General features: G+C 46.0%; 1 protein-coding gene across 1 annotated transcript in view; it reads left to right on the forward strand.

Moving 5' to 3' along the window:
• The window catches only part of NFATC2 (nuclear factor of activated T cells 2), a 153,849-nt gene that overhangs the window by 98,666 nt on the left and 29,981 nt on the right, over positions 1–25,202 (forward strand). The window contains exons 4-6 of the mRNA XM_007938426.1: positions 1,954–2,156; positions 4,089–4,261; positions 17,224–17,369. Coding sequence (XP_007936617.1) covers positions 1,954–2,156; positions 4,089–4,261; positions 17,224–17,369 — 522 coding nt within the window. The remainder of the gene's footprint in view (positions 1–1,953; positions 2,157–4,088; positions 4,262–17,223; positions 17,370–25,202) is intronic.

The following is a 25,202-nucleotide window of genomic DNA, read 5'->3' on the forward strand; positions in this document are numbered from 1 at the left end:
GAGGTGATCAAGGTGTGGTCTGTTCGGGCACACCCTTCTACACCTTTCTCTATTGCACTGACATATATATAAATGGATGGATAGAACACATTTAGCATTTCTCTCTAAGTTATATCATACTGTATGTATATTTTTCCATAAATTGCTTATCTCTTTAAGAAGCACATTCTAGATTTTTCTGGGTCATTTCACAGACCTCTACCTTACTTTTAAAAAATACTTCATAGTATTTCATACCTTAGACTTGTCCTCGTAGTCACAATCTATTGATATAACTAATTGTCCATTATTATATTGTTTCATTAAACATTTTTGTATGCGTCTCCTGTATGCCCAGTATTTCTCTAGGGTCCATACTGAGAAGTATAATTACTAAGTATATGCATTTTTAATTTAATTAACTAGCCCAGTATGCTTTATTTTATTATTTTTTTTTTTGAATTGAATTTTTTTGTCTTTATTAAGACCAATTAAGTGATTTTGATCTAACATGATAGATTAGTCAGGTTTACTATCAAGACCCTCTACAACAAAGACCCCAAAAAACAAGTTAAACTAATATAGATGACAATCCTGGAACACTGAACCTCAAGGGAAAAGATAAAATTGACCAAATACCAATTAGGAGAAGAAGCCCAGTGTGCTTTAAAATGGTTATACCAGTTATATTCCTCCTACCAGCTCTATGAGGGTGCCTGTTTCACCCCAAAAACAACCACCACCCCCCACTGCCTTCGAGTCAGTTCTGACACATAGTGACCCTACAAATGAGTGAAAATAGTATCTCATGCTTGTTTAATTTGCATTTTCCTGATCATAAGTCAAATGAAACATTTATTGTAGGCTCCCGACCATTTGTTTTTCTGTGAATTGCCTGTTTAAATCTCCCCTCCCTTTTTATTTTTGGTTGGTTTCCTTAATTCATTCAATAAATAGGTACTAGAATACCAACTAGGAGCTCTGGTAGCATAGTGGCTAAGACACTTGCCTGCTAACCAGACGGACTCGACGGCACATAACAACAACAACAACAGAATACTGACTACATGCTAAGCACTATTCTATGGCAAATTAAATAGGTAAACATCCTTTCTCTCAAGGGGTGACATTCTAGTTGTGGGAAAAAGACCTAGACAAAAAGGATGAAGAAAGTATATAGTATGTTAGATGGTGATAAGAAGGAAAAGGATATGCAGAATGTCATTGGGAGTAGGATTCAAGTTTAAATTGGCAATTAAGGGATCTTGTCTTTTGCATATCTCTAGGGAAGTTGATTGCCCAATCTTCCTTCCAAGGAGTGGCTGGTGGGTTTGAACCGCCAGCCTTCTGGTTAGCAGTCAAATGCCTTAGGCACTGCACCACCAGAGCTCCCTCTTTATTTGTAGGCATTCATTATATGTTCTTTGTACTAAGCCTTTGTCTATTACATGCTACGCATATTTTCTTCCAGTCTTTAATTTGATTTTGGTTATAGTGTTTTTGTAATACTCTTTTTTTTTTTAAATTTATAAAGTCAAAACTTGTTCATTGGAATATTGTCATAAAAAGAGTGAAAGGTCTTTCCTCTGATCTTTGGAAGCAGCCATTGTCAAGAGCTCGGTGCTTGTTTTTGCAGATTGTTTTCTGTCCCTAAAACTATGCAACACTCCACTACCACCCACTGCCAATTAAATACAGTTTCTGGCTGTTTTTCCACAAAAGCAATTCTGTTCTCTAGTGTTATTTCTGCTCGTTTTTCCCTTTTAGAGGAGCTGCTGTTATTTATCTGAGCAGTCCCTGTGGATGGACATCAGGGTTATTTCTGGGGCTACCATATTCCCTTCTAGATACAGCAGCAATTCTACATTCTTCCTGATGTCCATGAGCATCTCTGAGCTTTTTTGTTTGTTGGACTGGAGCCACACCCCCTGCATATTACAGTGCTGTAATAATTTGATTTGTTTTCTCCCTTAGCTCCATGGCTACATGGAAAACAAGCCCCTGGGCCTTCAGATCTTCATTGGGACAGCCGATGAGCGGATCCTCAAGCCTCACGCCTTCTACCAGGTGCACCGGATCACAGGGAAAACGGTCACCACCACCAGTTATGAGAAGATCGTGGGCAACACCAAAGTCTTGGAGATCCCTCTGGAGCCAAAAACCAACATGAGGGCAACGTAAGGGCTGGGGGCTGAGGGTTGTTAGTCTTTTGGGGGAAGAGAGTGAGGGCCAAGAGGCAAGCACTGATAGTGGTTTCTGATCTGTAATTGACCCATGATGATTTCTGTTTTAAAAGCACTGCATGTAAATAGAAGAGCCCTGATTGTGCAATGGTCAAACATTCAGCTGCTAAGGGAAAGGTTGGGGATTCAAACCCACCCAGCGACTCTGAAGGAGAAAGACCTGGAGCAACCCGATAAAGCAGTTCTACTCTGTCACATAAGGTCACTGTGAATCAAAATTGAATGGAAGGCACTTAACAACAACGCCATATGTAAAAATATTTCAATAAATACATTCAGAGAAAGACTAATGATTCCTTGGATTATATTGCTTGGGACGAGGCTAAATTTATGAAAATTTACAAAATTGTGTTGACTTAAAATTATTAAATAGCAGTGCAGATAAGTCAAAACTCACAGGATGTATATGACTAAAATTTGGGATACACTGTACAAATGTATTTAAAAAAATCAAAACCAAACTCATTGCCATCGAGTCAGTATTTTGGCTAAATGAGGAAGGTGGTTTTGTGGGGTGATCTTCCACTAAGATAAACTCAAAAAACTCACTGCGTCAAGTCGATTCGACTCATAGTGACCCCTCCTTGAGTTTCTGAGGTGGTATCACTACAGAAGTAGATTGACCAACCTTCCTTCTGAGGAGTGGCTGGTGGGTTTGAACCTCCAGCTTTCTGGTTAGCACTCAAATGCCTTAGGCACTATGCCACCACAGCTATTTGGGTTTAAAAACTTTTTATTAGAAAACATTTTCAAATATACAGAAAAACTTCCAGAATCGTACAAAGAACTATGCCATCCATTAAGATTTACTTAATGAACTTGCTTAATAAATCCTTAACAAATAAATTTACTTAATAAAGTGATTATTTTTCACATGTGCTCTGCCCCTCCCTTTTTCACTTTCTTACCATTTTTTCCTGAATTATGGTGAGCCATGGGACATTTAATACCCACCTACATTTTCTGCCTCTGGGATTTAGTGGGAAGCTTTTATCTCACTTTTAGTGCATGCTGCTATCTGCTGAGGGTGTGTATAACTGCATGAAACTGAAGAAATGGGTCTCATCTCATTAACCCTAGCACCAGAGACCTCTTGGGACATATGTGTCCCACTAATTGTATCAAAATCCTTATTACCTCAAAAACATTTTTTTTTTTCATTTCATTCAAAATGCCTTCCATTACTGAAAGCACGTAGTTTCAACAGAAAATTCAAAGCAGAAAAGAACTTGATCTGAAAAGGGTTAAGAATCACTTGCAGGTATCCTGCTCTTTTATTTTTAAATACTTTAGTTTGTGTTTCTTAAGAACAAGGAAATTCTCACAGAAGTGCAGTACAGTTATCAAATTCTCCATGTTTAATGATACCCTTTTCTATTGAGTGATCCATATTCAGTTTTTGCCAGTTGCCTTTTTGAGTTTTGAGATACTTTTAAGGGTAGAAAAGTTGGCATGAAAAATCTCCCTAGAGATGAAATTTTCATTAGAGAATCTCACTAATAAATTTGTGTTTTTTCCCCGATTCTGGAGTAAATTCCTGGCTGAGACTTTTACTGATGTCTTAGAATTTACCCACCCCCAAGGGTGGCTGTAGAAGTATTTTGGCTAAATGAGGAAGGTGGTTTTGTGGGGTGATCTTTCACTAAGATAAACTCAAAAAACTCACTGCTGTCAAGTCGATTCGATTCACAGCAACCCCTCCTCGGGTTTCCGAGGTGGTATCTCTATGGGAGTAGATTGTCCGGTCTTCCTTCCGAGGAGTGGCTGGTGGGTTTGAACCGCCAGCCTTCTGGTTAGCAGTCAAGTGCCTTAGGCTCCCTTCACTAAGACAGCCAGTTCTAAATGGAATTCTCTACCTCCTGGCAGCATCGACTGTGCGGGGATCCTGAAGCTGAGGAACGCTGACATTGAACTGAGGAAAGGAGAGACTGACATTGGGAGAAAGAACACGCGGGTGCGGCTCGTTTTCCGGGTGCACATCCCAGAGTCCAGCGGGAGGATCGTTTCCTTGCAGACCGCGTCCAACCCCATCGAATGCTGTAAGTTGAATTTCCAGGGAAGGCCTTTCTCAGAAAGTATATTGTATATGACTTTCTACTCTGGGCAGTGCACCCTTGGTAATGTTGGACTGGAGCCCCTAGGGTGGCCATCAAGAATATGGAGGACCCACAAGGAGAAATAGTTGGCCCAGGTTGACCAAAGGACACATGATGGTGCATATTTAAAAGTTTTCACTCTATTTCTATTTACTTGGGGAGAGTTTTGTGGCTTCACAGGAAATTAAAAAATAATATGGCTAATGAGGAGCCCAAGGTTTTGTTTGGAAGATTCAGAGTGTGTAAATGCTGTTCTCCTGCAGCTGGAGTGAACTCATTGTACGTTGTCTTCGTTGATTCTTTTCTTTCTCTTCAAAAACAGTAACAGTACTATCATAGCGGTGCTTGTTTATTGAATGTTGACTCTGCTAGTTACTGTGCCAAGCCCCACAACGTGATATCTCATGGAATCCTTGCAGCAGTCCCCAGCAGTACCTAGTGCCCTTATCCCCACTTTACAGAAGAGAAGGTAGAGATGTGACAGGCTGAGTCACCTGTCTACACACAGGAAAGGCGGCCAGGCTGGGATCTGAACCTGAGTTTTCTCACCCTGAGGTCTTGTTCCACTGCCACCCTCAGTTGAACCCAGCGTGTGTTCTGAGAATCAGCTTGGTGTCTAGTGCTGGGCGCAGGGATCCACAAGTGAGTCTAGGTATTTTCCTGTCCGCAGGGAGCTTACAGTCTCCTGGGAATGACGACTTGCAAACAAATGGGTGCAAAGAAGCAGAGGGTTTTCTGAATCCAGGCTGAAGTTGCCAGGTTTTGCCATTGAGCTGTCATTTGGAAAGGCTCAAAGCAGAAAGCTGGCTCAGTTCTGCCAGGTTTCAAAAGAAGTAGCAGCTTTGAGCTCAGTCCTTAGGTACTTTTTAGAGCACTTTATTAATTTTTTGCAGTCAGGCATGACAAAGTTTATTATGTGTTCGTTTTTGAAAGTTTAGAAACTATAAAGCAAGCATAAAGAAGAAATGAGTATATATAGTTCCAGAAACAAATGGTATACTTTTTTAGTGTTTTTCCTAAGAATAATTTTGTTTTATGTTGTTGCAGTCATGTTCCACATTCAGTGATAAGTTATAGGATGATTTTTCCTCTATCCTTGAAACTAGGATCACAGACACAGTTGTCTTCAGAGGGTCAGGGTGGTTGTGGAAATGAGTGATGTGGGTTGAGTAGTAGACAGTACGGAATGGTGGAGACTATGGACTGGGATAGCCCATTCTCCATTTCATTGTGGGAACCTAGGCCCAGAGAGGCCACATCTTTTGAGTTTTTAAAAGATAAACCAAACATCACCTGACTTTTTTTTTTAATAGCAACAAATTTAAGTTTTTAAAAACGCTTTGTGGGTCAGACCAAATCTGCCAGTGGCTTCAGTTAATCCATGATTGCCTTCACGAGATGGCATTGTACAGAGGGAGGCATGAATTCTTAAGCAGAAGAAGTTGAGGAAGCCTGGCCCTTAGGATTAGAAGTGGGCACGGAGAGGGGGTGGACCTCCTTTGGAAGTAACTGCACTTTGGTCTTAGCTGCTCTCTGGAAAGGGACAAGGAGCACTCTGGGTTCTGGGAGCCTTGCAAATCAAGATGCTGATCCCAATGAATCTGATGGCAAGTTTGTACTATCTGCTATTAGGAGAGAGAGACCCAAATGCTGGCTAGCACAGGAAAACACGTTGAAAAATATCATTGCTGAGACACTGGAATTCCCCTATTCTGCCTACCCTACAGACCCCACCCCTGACCACAAATGCTGGTCATGAGGGCTGCCCACCCGTCTTGGCTTTGAACATCTCAAGATGGTTTTGGAGGGAAACTCAGGCTCTTCCTCAGTGCTTTGGGGAAATTTGAGCAGACAAGGTCTCCCTTTCTGGCAAATTACTTTCTAGGTTAGGGCTGTGGTTTGCAGCACGGTGGGGAACAGGAGCTCTAAGGAGGGAGCAAACACAGCAGCCCATGTGTCTCTCCACCTTTGGGTTCCTCAAATCAACTTACCTTATGTCAGTCTGAAACTTTGAGGATCATGATTGAACCACACGCAAGATCTTCAAGGTGTTATAAAGTTGTTTGAACCTTAAAAATAGGGCTGGTGTTTCTTCTTTTCCTTTAAAAAAACCTTTGGCCAACGTTCATGGTAAAGTGATTCACCCGTTTTTACTCAGTAGGTACCAGACCTAGAGTTTCCCACTTTGTAGTTCTGGGAAATACCTTCTTCTTTTGGTTTCTTACAATGCCATGTTGGGCTACCAATTGGTTACTCTCTCTCTCACCCAGAATCTTCTGTCATTTTTCTTTCTTTCTTTCTAGACCATTGGCTGGTTGTTCAATCATTATTTAATGACTAATTGACTTACTGAATAACCCTTGGGGAGATATTCAATAAATATTTATTGACTGATTGACTTAGGTGTCATCCTAGGGAGATTAAGAATTTACTAATTATACACAAATATTTATTGATACAGTATGTATATAATAAATATTTATTGAGCAATGACTTCCTGTGTACCCCATGGGAGGATGGGTTGCTAAAAAAAACTACTTAGGCTGGTACTTATTTGCAAGGCTAACTTATTTACCTGGGAGGTGCCTTTCATGTACCATGTTAGGGAATCAAGGAAGAGTTCTCAGTTTCTAGTAGAAAAACCCTGAACAGACTAACAGAGGCCACATTTTGGAAAGTGGACTGATTTGATAGAAGCACACATTCCTTCTATTAATTACATGCCGGCTTGCCAGAGGTCAGACCTCACCGTTGCACATAATGGCACCCTTCCTGTACGTTTCTACTTTTCAATGCCACTAAGTCTTCCACTTTGCCAAGGTACTGCTGTGCTTCCTCCACTGTGCCTTCCCTCATTCTCAGCAGTGACTGTTTAGATCTTTGCCAGTCTTCCAACCTCTGGTTGCTGCCTCCACCCTCTTCCCACTCCAGGCAGATAACTGTGCCCCCACTTTCCTGAGAACATGGAAGAGGCCAGAAGGGAACACCCTCCTCTGCCCAATGACTCACTACACCTCTTCAGCTGGATTTCTTGACTTCCTTCTTCCATAGGCTCCTTAGTTCCCTAGTGTACAAGGATCTTTCTCCAACTTCTTAGCCCTTTGCCAGCATGGTCACCTCTACCCAGAACATTGATCCTCACTCCTGGCCACACAGTCAAATCACCCAGGGAGTTTTCTTCTTTTGAAAATACTGATGCCAGGGCCTCCCCACCCAGAGACACTGATCTTGGTTCAGTGCAGCATAGGGGGTGGGGTGGGCATAGGAACTTTTCAGATGTCGCCCATGATCCTGATGCAGGACCCACCTACCTCAAGCCCCATGCTCCAGGCACTTAGTCAACTCCTTATCCACGGCCTCTCCTGGAGGAAGCCTGCCTTAGTCCCGCAGGATAGATGACCCCCTCTGTCCTCCGACAACCAATTTACTCAATCGTCTCCCTCACATAAGGGCAGAGACCAAGAATCACTAGAGTGTTGAAAAAATGACAGAGTCAAAGCAAACATCTCTGCACTGCCCAGCCGGGGACAGAGGCGGCAGTGGCACAGAAGGATGTCTGCAGACTGACCGCTGCAGCGAGAGCCTTCCGGAACCTCTCCAGCTGGAACTCCTGCAGCTGGGCCGTGGGTGGGCCACGGGTTCCTCCTCGTCCTGCAAAGAGCCTCTCAGCCATGGCATTCTAGAAACCACCTAACGCCATCATACACCAAGCCCTCCCTGCCCACGCAGAGAATAGAATGTAAATTCATTTTGCTCATTTTGCCAAGGAGGGTGGGGGCCCTTAGGCGTGGGCTAGAAAATGGATTCTTCCACGCAGTCTGGTCTGGTCTGTCTGTCTCTCTCTCGTATATAAAGTAGAGGCTCAGTGAAAGAGAGAAAGACCCTCAATAAGATGGATTGACACCATGGCTACAATGAGCTCAAGCACAGTGACAGTGGTGAGGACAGTCCAGGACCAGGCAGGTGTTGGTTCTGTTGTCCGTAGGGTCCCTGTGAGCTGGGACTGGCTTGATGGCACCTACAACAACAACAACACACATACTCAGGAAGCTATAACTAAGATAGGTTAAATCGCACAGGTTGTCAGTGTTCAGTGACTTTTGACGATTGTACGCACTCATGTAACCACCACTCAAAACAAGCTGTGGAACATTGCCTTCACCCCTGAAAGTTCTCTCAGGCCTCCTGCAGTCAAAACCTTCTTCCCAGCCCACACACAGAGGCAACACTGTTCTAATTTCTGTCACTGCACTTTAGTTTTCTCCCATTCTAGAACTTCATACAAGGGAATTATACAGAATGTACCCTTTTGTCCGGTGGTTTTTATTCAGCATGATGTTTTTGAGGTCCTTCACTGTTGTTGCGTGAGTTGGTGGTTTATTCCTTTTCATAGTTGAGTAATAGTCAAGGGTGTGAATATGTCACAAATTGTTTGTGTATCATTAAGAGGCTTTGGAGTTGTTTCCCGTTTTGGGGTGTTACAGCTACGGCTGCTATAAACGTTGGTGTTCAAGTCTTCTTGTGGACAAAGGCTTCCATTTCTCCTGGGTAAATACCTGGGAGTGGATCGTAGGGTGAGTGTGTGTTTCAGTTTACAAGAAACTTGCAGGCAGTTCTCCACAGTGGCTGTATCATTTCACATGCCCTGTATGAGTGTTTGAGAGTTTCAGTTGTTCTAGATGCTTACCAGTGTTTGGCATAGTCAGTCTTTTCAGTTGTAGCCATTCCAGTGAGTGTAAAATGGTACCTCATGTGGTTTTAATGTACGGTTCCCTAAGGGTGCTACTGCACCCTTATCTGTGCCCTTGTCCGCCATCTTTGTGTCTTCTTCGGGGACACGTGTGTTCAGACGTTTTCCCTTCTCTTTACTGGATTACTCATACCTCTGTTGTTGATAGGCAGCAGTTCTTTCTATGTTCAGGATATATTCTAGTCCTTTGTTAGATATCCTGAATGTCCTATAATATTTTTTCCCACACTGTTGTTTGCCTATTCATTTTCTATATGGTGTTATTTTGTGAGCATCAGTTCCTTGTTTTATTGAATCAAATTTATCTTTTTTCTTTTTTTTTGGGATTAGTGCTTTTTGAGTCCCCTCAAGAAATTGTTGCCTATTCTCAGGTGGCAAAGATATTCTCATATCTTTCCTTCCAGAAGCATTTTGCTTCTAGCTTTTACGTTTAGGGATATGGTCCACTTACATTAACGAGAAGGGTTTATAGCATCCGGCACGTTCAGTGGGGGTGGCTAGTGCTGGGACCTGAGAGGTCACTGACTGGAAGAGGGAGCGTGCTCCTGGCCTGGGCTGGTTGGTGGCTTTCCCACTGCCTCCTTCTCTGTTTTGCTCAAAAGGGGTGGTCCTGAATCCACCTTCCTCCTGTCCACCTTACTTAGCTGTGAGCTGTCCGGCATGTCCCCTCTTGTAGACTGAGCTATAAATTGGGAATAGTTTCTGCTTTGTGGTCTTGTGAATTTGAGCAATAAAAATAAACATACAGGCTGGATGAACCCCCAAAACTATTGCCCTGAGTCAACCTTTAGGCCTTAAACCCAAACTATCCCCCGAAGTCTGCTTTGAACCAAAAGATAGTTGATTGCGTTCGTGAAGTACGTCTGCTTGTGGCCTCGTGCTTTTTTCAGGAATCATCTGTGTGAGAGCAAGGTGATGATGGCAATTGGAAAGGTTGGATGAGAAGCTTAGGGGGCAGTGGGTTTAAGATAATGGTGGTGGAATAATTCAGGAAAGGCCAGTGGCATAATTTAAGATAATGGTGGTGGAATAATTCAGGAAAGGCCAGTAGCATAATTTGAAGACTAAGCAGTGCCACTGATTGTAGGTGTAGAAATTGTTGACATGGTGCATCCATGGCTGTGTGTACTTTCACCAGAATGAAAGAAGTTTAAAAACAGAGTGATGCCAAATTCAGAGAAGCCTGGATTATGGGCTAAATAATCAAAAGGCCCACGATTTCCTGCTTGCTTCTATTTTGCTAAACCAGTTCAGTAAACATCATTTTCTTGGGGGAGAAAAACTTAATCATCAAGTCCTGGCTAGGGGCCAAGCACTTCCCATGCCTTGGCCCCTTGGCTCTTCAGACACCCCAGTGAGGTCGATCTATTAGTGTTCCCCCTTTACAGATGAGAAAACAGAGGCATGCACATAGAGGTTAAGTGACTTGCCCACGGTCCCAAAGCTGGGCTTTGAACTTGGGCAGAACCACTGCAGAATCCTTACCTTGTACCCATGACCCAAAACTACGTCAGTGTGTTTGTATTTACTACAGTGAAACATCTGAAAGCCAGAACCTGTGTAAAGTGGAAAACTGTCAGAGAAGGAAAGCGTGAATGTTTGCCACTGACAGCAGCAGAAAAGTGGTGACACAGCACAAGGTCTGGGACAGAGAGGGAGAAAACACTAGAACAAAATTTAAAATCATAAAAAAGACTAGGCTGACTGGTCTGATAGAGGCTGGTGGAACCCCTGACACTATGGTCTTCAGACACCCTTCAAACCTAGTACTGAACCTACCCCCGGGGATCAACTTTCAGCCAAACAGTAACCTATAAAGTGAATAACTACACCAAGCAGGAACATGCTCCTCAGTGCAAACATAGGAGATGGAAAGAGAGGATTTACCCAAAAACAAAACTCAGAAGGCAGGAAGGGGCGAGGAAGAAGGATGGGTGGAAGTGGAGCCCAGGCAGGAAGTGGAAAGAGCACTGCTACATGGAGGGGCCGGCCACTAGTGTCGCAGAACAAAATGTGTGTCAATCGTTGCGTGGAGAACAGATTTGCTCTATCAACTCACCCAAACTACAATAAAAAGCTAAAAAGAAAAACGAATGGTGAGACTTCACCCTGTCAAAGGTGGAAAACTTGTGAGACCTGGAAAAACAAGGTGTTTGCATCGAGTCCTGGCCCTCTCAGGTCTCCCTGTAACATAACCAAGCACTTACGTGTGAGACGCCTGGCATGCAGGCGCTCTCCACACGGCTGTGATTGGCAGGTTATTAACAGAACCCACTCTGGCCCACTCTGCAGAAGTGGCTTTGGCGGGCCAAGCCTCTCCCGCTTTTCCCTGAGGTTCTTGGGGAGATGGCAATCCTTGGCCACCCGGACCTGTGACAGGGTGCGTTGCTGACAGTCGGGCAATCGTGTCCCATGGCTGGGGGCATGGCTGCTGTCAGCTACCCTCGTTGAGCCTTTGCCTCAACCGCTCTGCAGCACCAGCCACTGTTACTAGTGAAAGTAAACAGCCCAACTGGTTAAACCAACAGCGACCTGTTATTCAGAGCTCGTAAAACCCAGGAGCCCCAAGCCACTTTATGATGTGCTAGAATCCGGGCAGGCGGGAAGCCTGGGGAAACCACTTTGCAGGGGCCACCTCCATGCTGAGGGTCAAGGTGTCACCTACCCCAAGAATGGGCCTTTGAGGCTGCTTTGATACGGCAGCCCCCGGCTTGGTTAGAACACAGCAGGCTGTGTGGTTTGGATGGTCTAGTCTCTCCTTATGATTGAAGGCTGGGGACCCAGTGGGCTCGCTGAGCGCCTCTTGCAGGCCCTGGCGGTGTTACCCAATTAGCAGCTGTAGGTGACAGAGGTTGCATCAGAGAGGGAGAGCAGGTGGGCTCTCTGCCTTCCTTCGTTCTCTTTCAGGGGCTAATTGGATTGGTTTGCTCTTTGCAGCTGGGCCCTCTGAGGGTGCCTAGCTTCTCCTGGAGGGGTACCCCATCCTCAGGTCCTCAGGTGGCCTTCCGAGTATAGCACAGGCCCCCACACCAACATGTGTAACAAGTCTGTTCAGATGTAAATGCTGGGCCTCCCCTCAGAGATTTGGATGCAGGAGGTCTGGGGGTGTGAGGGAACTTCTGCTTTTTATCAAGCGCCCCTTCCACCCGCCCACCACTGGGAATAGACGTCAAGAGACCTGGATCCACCAAGACCAGTAGGCCAAGAGGTAACGTGTAACCACATGAACGTGGTCAGTAGGCACACGATGTGGTACTAACACAGGACAAACTGTCCATGCTTAGGACACGCCCTAGGGACAGTAACCTTAACTGTCGTTTATCTTGCTGGCCAATGTTTTTCATTCATCCATTTAATTCTCACAGCAACCTGAGAGGTGGGACTCTTGCCAGCCCCGTTTGACAGATGAGGACGCTGAGGTTTAGAGCCACAGAGCCCCTTACATGGATCACCCCACGAGGGACTCGAGCTAGAGCCCCGCTGTCTGTGACACGGCCCCTGGAGCCCTGAGCACGGCCGTGTGCCACCCTCCCCAAAGTGCAGTTCTGAGTCTCTTCCCCTCGGTAAAGCGGCGCTAACGGAGCTCCCTCGCTGATGCTGTTGGGTGCCCTGGCATCAGTTCCGACTGAGCCTCCCCACGGGGCAGAAGAGAACCGCCCCGTAAGGTTTTCTTTGCTGTCGTCTTTACAGGAGCTGATTGCCAGGTATTTCTCCTGTGAAGTCGCTAGGTGGGTTCAAACCACCAACCTTTCAGTGCTGAGCACTTACCTGTTGTGCCACCAGGACTCGGTGCTCTAAGGGTAAAAACCCATTGCTATCGAGTCAGTTCCAACTCATAGCCACCCTATAGGACACAGGAGAACTGCCCTGTAGGGTTTTCTTAGCTGGCATCTTTACGAGGGCAGATTGTCCAGGTTTTCTCCCATGAAGTATCTGGTTGGCTTCAAACCACCAGCCATTCGGTTAGCAGCCAAGTACTTAACCACTGTCCCACCAGGGCTCCTTTCCTTGCTGCTCCAGCATTGTAATTTAAGGGTTTAAGATGCATGAGACTGTGTTTAGGAGATGACCAAGCGAGAAAGAAGCAGGGCGTTTTGAAGGTTAACCATAGCTAAGGTGGCAGTTTCTTCCGTGGTTTTGAGTACTGGGTGTTGGTTAAGGGTTTTTGTCTATGTTAGACATTTCACCAGAGGTGTGTCATCTATCCACACGGCTCCACGTGGTACCTCTCCTGTGGCCTGGAGCAGGCCCACAAGGGCGGTGTTACTATGATTTTTTCAGAGGAAGCATTTGGGATGCAGAGATGAAGTGACTTGTGCAGCATCACTTAGCAGTGAGGTGGCAGACATGGGAGTCAAACCCCAGCTTTCTGACCCCAGTGCCCAAGTAGTTGGTGCCCATGCAGTCGCACCTGGCTGTCACACCTGGCTGAGGTCCGCTGGGATCCTCTGAGGTTATTGAAAAGCAAGAAGTACATGCCAGAGTCCCACCCTCAACCAGTCAAATCAGAATTTCCAGGACAGAGGTTCTCAACTGGGCTGGGCTTTGCCTCCCGGGGACACTGAACAACGTCTGGACATGTTTTTTGGTTGTCACAATTGAGGAGGGGTACTACTAGCTTGTGGTGAGTAGGGCCTGAGGATATAGGTAAACATCCTATAGCCCCCACCGCAGAGAATTAAAAATCAGTTGCTGTCGACTTGACTCTGACCCAGGACAGATCCATGTTTGTCAGATCAGAACTGTGCTCTGTAGGTTTTCCAAAGGTTGGTTTTTCAGAAGGAGATCACCAGACCTCTTTTCTGCGGCACCTCAGGGGAGACTCAGCCTTTTGGTGACCAGCTGGGTGTGTTAACCCTTTGTGCCACCAAGGCACTTGGAACAAAAAATGGTCTGGCCTCAAACGTCCATCATGCTGAGGCAGACCACCCCTGCTCAAGAATTGCAATCTGGGGTTCGATGTTTTCTAAGTTCCCCAGTGGATGCTAAGGTGCCAGGACTGAGCTGTGTCAGGGCAGCAGCACGTCTCGAACTTGGTACCCCAATCCTTTGCCATCAAGTCAATTCTGACTCATAGTGACTCTGTAGGACATAGCAGAACTGCCCTATAGGCTTTCCAAGGCTGCAGACTTTCGGAAACAGACTGCCACATCCTTCTCCCACAGCGGCTGGTGGGGTCTAACCCCCAACCTTTGTATGCAAAGCCGAGCACTTAACCACAGCGCTACCAGGGCTCTTGCTTCAACTCAGTAGTGGAATCTTGTTGAAATGCAGAGTCAGGTTCAGTGGGGCTGACTGAGACCTGGGAGTCTGCGTCTCTAACAGCTGTTGGGGACTGACGTTTCTGGTCCACAGACTGTCCTTTGAGCCACAAGACTGGCGTTGGGATGAATGAGTACAGAAGTTGGTGGACTCTCATTCTCTTACCTTTCTATCTCTTAATTTTCATGAAAAAAAAAAAAAATCTTCCTTCAGATACGTAGAAGAGGTGAGCCATGCATGCTTAGCAAAGGATGAAGCAGTTGGTCCCTCAGAATTGTGAGGCTTTGAAGGAGGATCAGAGAAGCTGCCTCAGGAAATAGAGGATTTGGGTTCGCAGCCATGTTGGGTGATTTACAAAGCAGCCATCAGGCCAGCTCCTGCCCAGCATCAAAGGCTCTCCCGGCCTGGCTCGTTGCAAGCCCCTGGCCAGCTTGCCCAGTAGTGATGACTCAGCCTTCCCACCTGTCCAGTGGGAGGGGATGGCTCTTGCCCACTCCCCACCCACTCCTGGAGTCAGAAGTGCCCAGCTGTCCATCAGAGGCAGATCTTAAAAGCCAGGGGATCTGCTTTTCCAGGTGACAGGGCTGCTTTTCTCACTTCTTATAAATCTCCATTTATGGCAGCTCAGTTAGGAAGTCCTCACAAAACTCCAATACTGAAGGATAGGACGGATACTGCACCCCGTGCTGGAGACGTTAGCAGAGTCTGGGGCGTGGCCTTCTTAATGCATATCTCAGCCAGCAGCCCCTCAGACCAGCAGCTGGTAGGCTGGGCTCTGGGGCAGAGAGAGGCCAGGCAGAGCCAGAACAGGGAAACTGTCAGCGAGGTTGTCCTAAGTCTCTGGGTTGGTGGTATACTTTCAAGGTGAAGAAGTGTCTGGAAGCATCTGGCTGGCCCACGACAGATTGCCTAAACGTTGCCAAGCACATCATTTGCATAAGGAGCTGTTTGAATGAGGCCCCAGTAGCTTCGGGGCAATGAAGGGGGCTGCTCAGCTGCCTGGAGGCCCAGGCAGGCCCGGTGGGTAGGGTTGGGCCTCACACAGCTGCTGCCCAGGCTCCCGGATGGAGAGGTCCACAGGCCCCTGGCACGAGAAGGCCTGGCCCTTTGCCCAGGACCCTGGGCTCCGGGAGGAACCCTAGGAACCTAGCTGATTCACTCGGGGACGCCCCTCCTTTTCAGCCCACGCTGCAAAGGTGGGGCCTGCGGAAGTGGGTCATACACAGAGGCCGGGCCCTGGTTCCCATCCTGCCTGGAGAACGCAGCTAGGAGAGGCTCTTCATTGTTTCCCACAGCCCGGCTTCGGGCAGAATCAATGGCTGCCTGGAGTGGCTAAGAGATTTGGCTTTGGAGCTGGACAGCTCTGCTTTTGAGGGTTCAAATCTCAGCCTTGCCACATGGCCTTGGTACATGACCTTGGCTACATGACCTTCACAAGGAGATTGTGACCTGATCTGTCAGTTTTTTCCCTAGTCAAATGCCAATAATATTCCTACTTCCTTTCTCAGAGGGCTGCTGCGAACATGCAGGACTTAACACAGGCCTGACCTGTTCGTCTCCCACCATCTTACACTTATGGTATCTATAAATATAAATGTATTGAGAGATATGTCAAGATGTAGTTTGGAGTTGAGTATAGATAGATAGATATCTTTATATGTCAAGATTTATATAAAGAGATATACACAGATCAAGATATGTACTGTATTTTCGCATCGTGTGAGCCCATGTAAATGCACACATGCATATTACATGCATAGCATACATAGGAAACGAATGTGCAGGGAGTTGCACAGTTTGCGGGGGGGAAAACACACACACAACCAAACATTATTTGGTTGTGTGTGTGTTTTTTGCATAAAAATGCAGTAGTTACATCAAGATGTGTGTGTGTCTAGAGAGAGATAGCTGTATCAAGATATGTAGCTGTATAGATGTCTGCGTATCAAGATACATAGCTAAACTGGGATGTATTGATGTGTCAGGGATACTTGTCTATCGTCTACGTACCTGCCTATCTCAGGCACCTTCCCCTAAGTCCTAGGCACTGTGGCCAGCCCTGCACTTACACCAACCACAAAGTCAAGCCCCTTCCTCCTGGGGCTTACCTTGTGAGGGGAGGGAGCCAAGCCAGATCAAGCAGGACCGAAGAGGGGGGAGGCGGCGGGCTAGTTCAGGGAAGTCTCTCTGAGGAGGTGACATTTGAATAGAAACCTGCAGGGAGTGAGGGAGAGAGCCGGTGGAGGTAACAGGGATGACCTTCCAGGCAGAAAGGGCAGCGAGTGCTGTTAGGAGGACACTGGTTGTGTTTGAGACAGCAAGGAGGCCAGAAAAAGGAGAGGAATTCCAGGAATCGGGCCACAGTGGTGATAGGCAGGTCATGGGTGTCTTGAAGACCATGTCAAGCGTTGCGAATGAATTGCCAGTAAGCATGTCTAAAACCTTCAGGAACCAGGCCTTAAAGTTGAAATGCTTGATCCCTTCCAATTTTGCTGATGTGAGATGCAAAAAGAGAAATGTGTGCCCTCACAAAGGAAATCTCTTAGGAAAAAACTGATTTTCCCATTCTTTTATTAAAAAGAAAAGATCAAGTTCTTATCCACCACTTCCTCCCCATAAGGAGAGGCTCTGTGCATTGATTTGTCAAATGAAGCATGTGTTAGAGGAACATTCCCCCTGGGACTTGAGGGCATTTTTCAAGAGCATACATCTTAGAGCCACAGGTGGGCAGGGGGTAATGGTTCCAGGCTGGCAATGGCAATGGGGTGATAAAGGTGGACAGAGCATATTGGGAGCTGGGTTGGGGTGTCACGTCAGTATAAAAGCAAGTGCTACTTCCTGCAGACCTGGACACCTCCTCTCATCACAGGACTTTTCTTTTCCTCCCCCTCAGCCCAGCGGTCTGCCCACGAGTTGCCCATGGTTGAGAGACAAGACATCGACAGCTGCCTGGTCTACGGGGGCCAGCAGATGATCCTCACGGGGCAGAACTTCACGGCTGAGTCCAAAGTCGTGTTTACCGAGAAGACCACAGGTCAGGCAACCTTTAAGCTCTTTTTCTTGTATTCCAGGGCTGTATAAAAGGAGACGTACATTTCTTCTAAACAGCATTGACTTGGGAAATAGATAACATTGTGTGAGTTTCATACCCTGCTCTTTTTACTCACTCTGAGATGTTTCCCCTATCTTCAGAGATTATAATGGAAATACAGCCCTCCAGGGAGGAATGATGCATATTGTATCTTTACTGATCCTGCATGGTTTTGTTGGATGCTAAGATTTTTCATCCTCGCCACTCTTTTTTTTTGTAATTATTTTTTTCATGTGGAGAAGCAATCTTTTGCTATTATCAAGAAGGAATACTGAACAGCATGATGATTAAGTATGTTCTAGGCCTGCATATCTTGGCTTCAAATTTTGGCTCTGCTGTTCGCTTGCTCTGTGATCTTAGACCACTCACCTAACTTTTCTGTGGCTCTATGTCCTCACGTATAGCATGGTAATAACAAAGTTCTTGGTCCATAGTGTGACCACCAAGGTTAAATGAGGTATTACATGTAGAATGATTGTAACAGCACCAGATACATCATAAGCATTTAATAAGCATTGGCTACTTAGGAGCTAGCAGTCCTGCTAGATATACATCTTACAGAAATAAGAGCCATGACATGAATCGCTGTATGCACACCCATGTTCATTCACAGTAGCAAAAAGGTGGAAACTACCCAAGTGGCCATCAACGGATGAGTGGATAAACAAATTGTGGTACATACACACAACAGAATACTATGCAGCATCAAAGAATAATGATGAATCCGTGAAATACCTCGTAACATGGATAAACCTGGAAGACGTTACATTGAGTTGAGTAAGTCCATTCCAAAAGGCAAATGTTATATGAGACCACAATGATAAAAAGTCAAGAAAAGGTTTACACACAGAAAGAAACATTCTTTGATGGTTAACAGAGATGGGAGGGAGGGAAGGACACTAACTAGAAAGTAGGCGTGTATTAAGTCGGATGAAGGGACAGGCAGTATACAGTAAGGGGAGATCAGCACAGTATGACCAAGACAAAGGAAGACTTGGGATGTGTACAAGAGTTAACGGCAACAAAAATAAATGCAATTACACACACAATGTTGCATTAACAGGAACAAAAGCAATCTGTGAATGGAAACACAGGTAGACACGCAGCTGAACAGGTGTGGGAAGGTGAACAGTATACCCGTGACTATAGGTTTGGCAGAAGATATTTATTCACGTATATTTGTATGTGCTGCAAATATGTTCATGTATGTAGTAGAGCATAAGGGGGATTAGGAAAACTTCTTACCCATAATCAACACCCTGAGGGACTGAGTCACTGGGCTTGGGTGCTTAGGACCACAGTCTTGGGGGACATGTAGGTCAACTGCCATAACATAGTCCACAAAGACAGTAGTGACTGAGGTCTTAAAAGCTTGTGAGTGGTCATCTAAGGTGTAACTATTGGTCTCTCCCCATCCGGAGCAAAGAGTGAGGAAAAAAAAAAATCTCAAGGAATTAATCAGTCCAGAAGTCCGATGGGCCATGAGAACCCTAACCTTCCCTAGCCCGAGACCAGAAGAATTAGATGGTGCCTGGCTATCACTGTTGACCGCTGTCATCAGGGTCACCAGAGAATGTCCTGGACAGAGTGGGAGAGAAATGGAGAACAAAATTCAGAATCATAACAAAAGACGAGACTTACTCCCGACCCTGTGGTCGTGAGATACTCTTCATACCTGGAACTGAGCCCGCCCCTGGGGACACCTTTCAGCCAAACAGTAGACAGGCTTATGAAGTGACAATAGCACTCGCCTGTGAGGAACGTGCTTCTCAGATCCATCAATCATACGAGACCAAGAGGGTGGCATTTGCCCAAAAACAAAGCTCAGAAGGTGGGAAGGGACAGAAAAGAAGGAGCCCCGAGAGGAAGGATGAAGAGCTTTTTACACTGAGGGGCTTGGAGCCAGTGCCACAGAACAAAATGTGCGTAAATTGTTGAATGGAAAACAAATCCGCTGTATAAATGTTGACCCAAACCATAGTAAAATGTTCAAGAAAGAAAAAACAAGAGGCATTGGTTACTTATAGTGCTGCAATTACCTTCAATAACTTTGTTTTAGCCTATAATGAACTTTTAGGGTTTATTAATCATATTGTATATGAATCTCTCTGTATCTTTTTTGTTTGTTTAGGCCTGATTCCTAGCGATGGAATTCTAGATAGTGGCTTTTAAGGCTTTGAATACATTACTAATTATCTATAAATTGAGCTTCTGTCTGTCCTTTGTCATTAATCATTCTAGCCCCTCCCAGAAGCACCATTTTTAAAGAAAGTATCTGCTGAATTGATACTTCTTTTTCACTTTGCATTCCTTTGCTGTGAGAGGTTTAATGTTTTTTGTTTATTGGCCCTTTGCCTTCTTTCTTCCATCCACTGTGTGTTAATATCCTTTGCCAATGGGAGAGCAGTCAAAAGATAATCATCTGAAGGAGGCAAAACAACCAGGTTATGCAATTATCTGATAGACGGCTGCTAGAGCTAGTTCTTTTGTTTTTTGTTTTCGTTTTCATTAAAGTGTTCAGCAGGTTGAAAGGGGTGGTGACGCTTGCCTGTTTGTTTACCGTCCTTTGCCTGGTCCAGACTCTCACAGGCGGGCCATCCAGTTGTGGGATGGTGCACTGCACAAGAGCATTCAGATCAGGCGCATCATCTGCATATGTGCTAACATGGGTTCTGACTGGGGGAAGCCATGTCTTGGGGGAAGGCATGCTTTATTGCGGTTCACCTGAAGCCACCTCCAGCACTGTGCTGGCCCTGGAGCTAGCGTGTGGGAACTGCATCCTCCCCCTTTGAAAGCTTGCTGAGAGGCAGAATTTATCTTAAAGACATTTGATGAGGACACTGCAGCAAACAGGCATGAAGTGTAAGGTCTAGGCAGTGAGGAGTGGAGAATGATTTGGGCTCGAGAGTGGTTTAGAAGGCAGAGGGCCTGTCACTGAGAATTTGGTGGCTGTGGTGGTGCTGTGAGGGGTGAGGAACGCAGAGAGAGGGGCCAGCCAACCAGGCTTTCCAGCCCAGCTCTGCTGCTCACCTGTGGCGTCACCTGTGGAAGGGCTCCTTCCTCTGTCCCTACCTGAAAAACAGGGACAGTGACAATGCCTACCTGTCCAGGTGAGGTTTGAATATATCGAGGCAAGTAGAACTGTGCTCCGTAGCTCACATGGAGAAACCTGCCAAAGACAGAACCTGTGTCAGGTGGAAACCTATCGGAGAAGAGAAACTCACATTTCTCACTAAAACAAGCGATAGAAAAGTGGTAAGGCGGCACCCTGTCAGAGGCAGAACGCTTGTGAGACTCAGGGAATGTGGTCGACCTGCTGTGTTCCAGCTCTCACAGGTTTGACTCCATTACTTGTAATTGTTCTTGCCCCGGGTTAAGGTCCAGGTGTGGCCTAATGAATCCAAAGGGTATGTCCATTTTTAAAGGTCTTGAGATGTTTGTTGTTGTTGTTGTTGTTATGTGCCGTCGAGTCGACCCCGACTCATAGCGACCCCTCCTTGGGTTTCCAAGGCAGTATCACTACGGAAGTAGGATTGCCCAACCTTCCTTCCGAGGAGCAGCTGGTGGGTTTGAACCGCCAGCCTTCTGGTTAGCAGTCAAGTGCTTTAGCCACTATGCTACCAGAGCTTTGGGGAAGGCTTATTTTTCAGTTGGGAGTATTATTAAAAATATTCTCTAAGCAAGAATTTGATGAGCTTTCATGAAAGCAGAGAGCAGATTCAAGTGGTTCAAGCAGAGGCCGGTCAACAGAACAGAGAGGTCTCCCAGGGCCACGTAGCAACATGGCCGCATTTGGTCTGCACATGGGAAGGTACTAGGGAGTCATCATGGATTCTTGAGTAAGGGAGTGGCTTGAAATGTCAGTCACCAAGTGAGCATAGCCTTTCTGGCTTTGATGCATTTCTAGGACCAGGAAATGAGCCTGTGGGCTTTCTGCTGACTTCCAGAAGCAGCATATGGCTTCAAAGTGCCTTATTGGCACAGGGGAAGTGCTAATAGGAGACACTCACCATTATTACTTATCTTCACAGTGCTGCCTTCAAGTTCTTTGTTTTTTTCCTATGAATTTCCAATGAATAATTTCATATGCATGTGAGTGGCCTCTTAGCATCTCCAGGTGGCTGTGAGGTTGAAGACTTTTTTGTCCTCTGGTGGGAGAGAGTCGGCTGCAACAGCCACGCTCACCTGCCTGCCTCTTGGACGGGAAGCCACACTTGAAAGAGAGAGCTGGGCCCACAGTGTGAATGCGGGATTAATCTGACCCTAAAGTTCTTAAGCAGATAAGGAAGTTAGAAAATGTCTCGTGTGTTCAAAAGGCCAGTGGTGATTGAGTACCGGGAACCACAAGGCCTGTGTCCAAACTCTTGTCTCTCACGTCCAGGGCAGCAGAGTCTCCACGGCAGGCTGGTGGAGCCGAGCAGGAAGGGCTCAGAGGTTGGGCCCTACCAAGTTTCTCATGGAAGTAGGAGCCAGCTGGCCCTCAACCTGCCTGGAAGCTCACTCACTTTTGAAGCTACTCAAGGGTGTCAATTAAATATTTGTTGATTGAATGAGTGGATACATAAATGAACAGATGGGCAGCATTTATTCTCTAGCTGCTTCTTTTGGTTTCCGAAGGGATTTCACATGTTTACCTCATGAAAGGAGGAAAATAGAGTCTGCTTCACCTTTGAAGAGTTGAGTGTCAACAAGAGTGATAATAACACTTCCCTGTTGCTGAGCACCATGCCTGGACGGGCCCTCTGCCTGGCCTGTGCAATCTCATCTAATCCTCCCGGCATCCATGGGAGATAGGGAGGGGTCAGGGGACTCGCCTGCAGACCGTGTGCACATTGTCCCGTTGCCCAGACTTTCCTGGGGCCTTGGTTTCCCCTCTGTAAATGGAGACAATGACAATTCTTCCCTCTTCCAGAAAAATGCAGACATGGGAAGTGTGTACTTACGTGTCGTAAGTGCTTGCTGAGTGTTCACTATTAGCATTCTGGTCTCCAGTATCATCAGTCTTTGGGTTCTTAGCATAAGGAGCTCTGGTGGCATAGCAGATAAGGCATTTGGCTGCTAACCAGAAGGTCAGTGGTTCAAACCCACCAACCACTCTGCGAAAGGAAGATGGGGGTAAAGATTTACTTCTGTAAAGATTTACAGCCTTGCAAACCCAATGGGGGTCACTGTGAGTCGGGGTGGACTTGATGGCAGTGAGTTTGGTTTTTTTGGTTTTGGGTTCTTAGCAGAGTCATTATTTATTTGGCGCACACTGCCCCAGGTGCTGCACTAGGCAGGCTTTGGGAGGCCATCCTTAGTGGTGGCTATAAGCAGAAGCTCTGAGGTCAGATGGCCTGGGTTTGAATCCCTAGCATGCCACCAAGGAGTTGTGTCACCCTGGCAGTCACTTCACCTCTCTGAGCCAGCGTTTCCTCCTTCATAAAGTATAGATTCTGGTAGTATCTCCCTCTGTTGGAGAAGGAACCCTGCTGGTGCAGTGGTTAATCGCTCAGCTGCTACCCAAAAGGTTGATGGTTCAAACCCTCCCAGTGGTTCTGTGGGAGAAAGACCTGGCAGTCTGCTCCCATAAAGATTACTTCATGCTGTGGGGGTGGTTCTGCTCTGTCACGGGGACTCTCTATGAGTTGAGCATTGACTTGCTGGCACCTGACGACAACCACCACAACCACAACAACTTCTCTTGGGAAAGGGGGCAGGTTAAATGAGATCATTCAGGGGAGGCTCTTAGCATCTCTCACTGCTGTCAAGTCAGTTCCGACACATGGACCTCTCCTTGGGTTTCCAACGCAGTATCTCTATGGAAGTAGATTGCCTAGTCTTCCTCTGAGGAATGGCTGGCAATAGGGCTTGGCATGTAAACGCTCATTTAGTTAGCCTCTGTTGTTATTACCATTATAAGAGGCCAAAGATGAGTAAAATTGTATTTCATGTAACCAAGAGACATTAAAAAACAATAAATAATAACAGGCAGCCACATGCCAGGCCTTGTTGTAAGTACTTTATATATGTTAACTAATTTGACTCCTCATGTCAGCTGTGTAAGTTAGGTTACTGCCTCCCCAGTTTTTTTTTTACTGATCTTGGGAAACAGCACAGAGAGGTGAAGTGACTTAGTGAAGCTCACACAGCTGGTAAATGACAGAGCTGGGATTTAACCCTAGTCAGCCTGACTCCAGCCTCTGCACCCTTGGCCCTTGCTGTCCTACTGTGAAGAAGCTTAAAACCAAAAAAAAAAAAAAAAAAAAAACCACTGCCATCAAGTCAGATCTGACTCATAGCGACCCCTCCTTGGGTTTCCGAGGCAGTAGCACTACAGAAGTAGGTTTCCCAACCTTCCTTCCAAGGAGTGGTTGTTGGATTTGAACAGCCAGCCTTCTGGTTATAGGTTATTTCTGCTGGACACCCTTCAGCTGCTCTGAATCACTGACTTGAACCTCTTTCTGGCAATATGGACACTTGACTCCAGTGGGTCACCGGGGTCAAGAGGATCCATTTTAACCCTTTCATGTCCAGGTACAGAATACCAGGCAAATGCTTAAGTGGATGATAACAGACAAGCAGTGGGGGCCGAGATACCCCTGAGCCCCTGAGGAGGGGGTCCCCTGGGGGATTTCTGGCTCCTGGAGGCCTCTGTCAGTGGGGAGGCACTTGCCTGGGGTTTGTAGAGAGCTGATCCTGCTCTTGGTGACCCCTAGGACTCACCTCCCAGCCCACAGCCGCCTTCTGCAGGGGGAATCCCTGTTGCTCAACCTCTTTTTTCCAAAACGCATCCCCGTTGCCATCTCCATGGATAGTTGGGCCGGCGAGGGTGCCGTGGGGCGGGGTGGAATGGAACAGCTGAGGTTTTCCAAGGAAGGGGAATCCCAGCTGGTTCTCACATTAAGGAAAGGTGACAGCCTCCCTGGCTAATCTTAGCGCCCGTGTTTGGTCATCAGCACCACCGGCTCCAACGTTCTTTTTATAGCTGTGGACTAAAATGGAATTGGCAGTTTCCACTCCAGCAAGATGACAAATTGGAGAACGGTGGAAAAACAGTAGAAGAGGGTAGCATGGTGTTTCTGAAGTTAGAAAAGCCTGGTGTTTTGGAAAATGGCATCTTATTTATAGCAGCAGTAATAAAGATTCTAATATTATTTTTTCACTATTTTTAATTATTTTTACGGCTTGCCTGGGCTCGTATGATCTGGCCCTTGCCCACCTCTCTGACTTCAGCTTTTCAGCTCTCTTTCCTTGCTTGCTGCAGCTATCCTCACCTTTGTTCTGTCCTCAAACACCCCAAGCACCTTTCTGTCTCAGGACCTTTGCTTTGGCTGTTTCCTCTTAGAATGTTCCTGCATCGTTTTCTTTTCTTAAAACTCAGATATGTATTTTTTAAAATATTATTTTATAATATAAATGTCACAGATACAATTAAAACCCCTTGTGCATCCTCCCTTCCTAATCCTCTCCCCTGGCTCCAGTGGACAACCACTACGTTGGATTATGTGTTTGTCCATCGACGTGTGTATCTGTAATAATATGTAAAGTTGTCTTGTGTACTTTTCAATTAACCAAAAAGATCCATGCTGATCATTTTCCTCTACAGCTTGCTTTTCTCATTCAGTTTTGTCTTGGGAACTTAGTTATTGATACTTCTAGCTACTGGATAGTATTATGTAAGTAAAAACCCCAAACTGAACTCATTGTCCTTGAGTTGATTTTGACTCATAGCAGCAACCCCATTGAGCTTCCAAAGCTGTAAGTCTTTACAGAAGCTAACTGTCTCATCTTTCTTCCAC

The sequence above is a fragment of the Orycteropus afer genome, unplaced genomic scaffold (genome assembly GCF_000298275.1).
Source record: "Orycteropus afer afer isolate SDZICR_OR568_19922 unplaced genomic scaffold, OryAfe1.0 scaffold00049, whole genome shotgun sequence".
NCBI classification, from domain to species: domain Eukaryota; kingdom Metazoa; phylum Chordata; class Mammalia; order Tubulidentata; family Orycteropodidae; genus Orycteropus; species Orycteropus afer.